General features: G+C 37.8%; 1 protein-coding gene across 1 annotated transcript; it reads right to left on the reverse strand.

The window, feature by feature from the left end:
• Window positions 1-414: 414 nt before the first annotated feature.
• LOC128549938 (uncharacterized) lies at window positions 415-2,019 on the reverse strand. Its single transcript, XM_053527728.1, has one exon. The coding sequence runs from the start codon at window positions 2,017-2,019 to the stop codon at window positions 415-417; it is 1,605 nt and encodes a 534-aa protein (XP_053383703.1).
• Window positions 2,020-3,759: the final 1,740 nt, after the last annotated feature.

Below are 3,759 nucleotides of genomic sequence, written 5' to 3' on the forward strand. Positions count from 1 at the left end.
AGTTTATAACAAGTTTTTTATAAGCGTATGGCACAACAAAGGCGTAGCCAGATCTAGAGCTTCAAACAAGTAAAATTACCAGCAACGAAATCTGCAATCTTAATTCTTGTCTAGCAGGGAAAGTATACATTTGTCCGAGTACACCAGGGATAGATATGCTGTCTTTCACTAACGCTAATTCCACACTGGCCCTTAGGTCGTGGGAAAAACCCGTCTTACATGGATAGGCATGTACGATCCTTATAGTCTAAATACCGCTTAGAAAGACATTCCAATAGTCCTAATTTGGAATAATCATAAAATACAATGTTAGTAAAGAATCAATGAAAGAGAACGAAAGCTGGGGGAACAAAGATCTATAAAATAGTTTGATATTTCTGTGGCTGGAAACACATTCTGTTTATTTGAGCAATGTTATTTCAGACTGAAAACCAAAAGCCGCTTACTGTTAAACGTACCAACATATACCTCTTGTCGATGATGATTGTAGCATATGGATTGTGGGTTGTCTACTGTAGGTACATCCTGACAGTGTTTCAGGTCTCCGGAAATACGTAGAATTGCATGTTTTCTATAGCTGCATACCATCAATGATCCATCATCTAATAATACCATTCCTTCTGGTTCTTTTAAATCGCCATGATTGAATATGGACAATAATTCGCCCGTTAGTGTTAACCTCAGTACAGAGTGAGAAGTATATGAACTGAGATAGATTGTACTACAGTCATCACTTAACACACAATAATGAAGATCTTTGTGATTTTCATACCTTTCCCTCTTTTGGAAAATATTCACCTGATCATTTCCTTGAACATCCATTGAAAGTACGCTGGCAGGATTGCAGGCAACGTAAAGGTGGTCCTCACCATACGTTATACCGTAACATTCTCCTTTCACTTTAATCTTGCGGACAGGTGTCAGCTTACCAGCTGTTGACATTACAAGAATCTCCTTCTCGAAAGGCATTGTAACAGCAACCTGGTCCTGTGGTAGCACGGCAATATCCCACGGGTCCGAGACTAGTGGTTTCTTCTCTATTCTAACTTCTCTCTCTGTATCCACGACAATAAGTTTGCGATTGTTGTAATCAGTTAACAGAACTTTGTTCCTGTTCAGAACAGCACATCCTGTAAACGAAAATGGATATTCATTTGACTTTGTTTTAACTTTGATTTTACGAATTAAAGTCAGTCTGTTAGAACGTTTCTTCTTTCCTGGTAAATCAGTGTTTTGGGCATCATGGGTCCAAAAGTCATCTACTATCGACAGCGTGTTTTGTAGATCTTTGCTGCGCCCAAACCCATAGCTGACATTCTTTTCTTCTAAAACTTCTTCACCATCCACGTCTGAAGCAACGCTTGTACAGGTTTCATTTACTGTCTGTATTTTTTTTATTTCGGTAGACTTCCTTTCATCACAAGGAAGTTCCATTTGCTTCTGGTTTTTATCCAATTGATCATCTATCCCTTTCCTGCTATAAATTATTTCTTCTGTAGCGTTTTCATCGGACGAATCGACTGGACTGTTTTGAATATTTGCCTGTTGAATAATATTCTCGTCTTCTTCTTTCTGTTTCCGATCCAATTCTCGCATTACCTGTCTGCATTCATCACTTTCCTTTATCCCAGCACATTTATCTGGTATATACTCAAGGTCACATGTTATATGACTCATAGTCAAGCAGTCTGTACAACCAAATTCTTCATGATGCTTGCAAAAGAATTTTATAAATTCCTCCTTGTGTAGATGGCACTTGTCAGTGCAATCGCTTGGACGTATTCTCGAAAATGATCGTTCATCCGTATAATTCTTGTCAACAAGTTCATGATCATTAGAGGATTGTGTCCGCTGGTGGCATTCAAAGCAATCGTTGCATAAATATTCCCGACAGTTTACACAAAATCCATGAGCTTTGATATGCTGACCGATAGTTAAACATGGGTCACAGCTGTGGTCCTCTGAGCAACTGGACACTAATCCAAGAAAGTCGGTCAGTTTACTTCCCGGCACTGCCATCGCTTGAGGCTGGCAACTAGGTAGCTGAAATTCCAAAAAGATTTTATGACCTGTACAGAATTGTTACTAAGCAGATCACAGTGACTTAGCACCGCCTTCCACAGGTCTGCTGATCTTTTCATAGAGAAAAAATCTCTTTCTCTCTCTTGATACTTCCTTGTTCGGCATATAAATATCACATTCGAGTACGAGGCTATCATACTTGGGGTATACAATTACCATGTTGTCAGTCCATAAAATGGGAATGAAGCTCTTGATTCACATTTGGGTTTTCTTTTTGACATTTGATGATCGGAAAGTTGTTACGTACATGTTCAATCTTTTTTCATGTTTTCATATCTGTGAATTCAGTAGAGTAATTTATAGGTGGTTTTCTCTTTAACATTCAGTTAAATTCCTATTCCTTTATTTTACTTACATCCCGCGTTTCTTGTCATTTACGTCTTTCAAGTTTGATAAAGTAAAGGCCCTTTAAGGGCATCTAACAAAAGCAACATATAAATACTAACAAAATAATAAAAAACGGCAAAAATAGCAATGATGATATTAAATTCAAGTGTGTCAGATCTTTTAAGTGAATTTTAGGAACAACAGAGTAAAATGTACTAATAACCGGTATTTTCACGGTGATAAAATGTTAACTATATTTTTCACTAGTACGGAACTATAAAATTAGTCAAACCAGGAATAAAAAGAAAGAAAATTTGTTTGCTCCACATGCACGGCCAAAGTATCACACTTCCCACATCACCCCTCGTACCCAGTTCTCACTCGCAAAAGACAGTGTGTACTAGGCCTATTACTACATTCCCATCAAAGAAGTATAAAGTGCACAGTTTTTTATAGTGAGCTATTGGACTCGCCCGTGCGTCGACGTCGGCGTCGGCGTCCCGATTTGGTTATGTTTTCGTATGTAAGTTGAATAGTAACCACTTGTGGGAATGTATTGTAACTTCACACACTTACTCACTGTGATAAACTGACTTACATTGCACAGGTTTCATAACTCTATTTTCCTTTTTTACAAAATTACTCGCCTTTTTCGACTTGGTTAAGGTTTTGTATGTAAGCTGGTGTCTCAGTATGGATTGAAACTTCACACACTTGTTCACTGTCATGATCTGACATGCACTAAGCAGGTCCCATAATTCTATTTTGCATTTTTTCAAAATCATGCCCTTTTTTCGACTTGGCAGTTTTTGATTAAGTTTTTGTATGTAAGCTGGTATCTCAGTATCCATTTATGGGAATGGATTGAAACTTCACACACTTGTTCACTGTCATGATTTAACATGCACTGTGCAGGTCCCATAACTCTTCATTTTTTCAAAATTATACCCCTTTTTCGACATAGCAGTTTTTGGTTAAGTCTTTGTATGTAAGCTGGTTTCTCAGTACCCGCTAATGGGAATGGATTGAAACTTCACACCTTGTTCACTGTCATAATCTTACATGCACTAAGCAGGTCCCATAACTCTACTTTACATTTTTTCAAAATTATGCCGATTTTTCGACTAAGCAGTTTTTGGTTAAGTTTTTGTATGTAAGTTGGTATCTCAGTATCCACTTACGGGAATGGATTGACACTTCACATGCTTGTCCACTATCATGGGCTGATAAGCACTGTGTAGGTTCCATAACCCTGTTTGCATTTTTACAAAATTATGCCCCTTTTTCGACTTTTGTATTCATTTAATTGACAGGGCGTTGAATTCTTCATGTGAGGAAGCCATCCATCTG

This window comes from Mercenaria mercenaria, chromosome 17 (genome assembly GCF_021730395.1).
Source record: "Mercenaria mercenaria strain notata chromosome 17, MADL_Memer_1, whole genome shotgun sequence".
Lineage (NCBI taxonomy): Eukaryota > Metazoa > Mollusca > Bivalvia > Venerida > Veneridae > Mercenaria > Mercenaria mercenaria.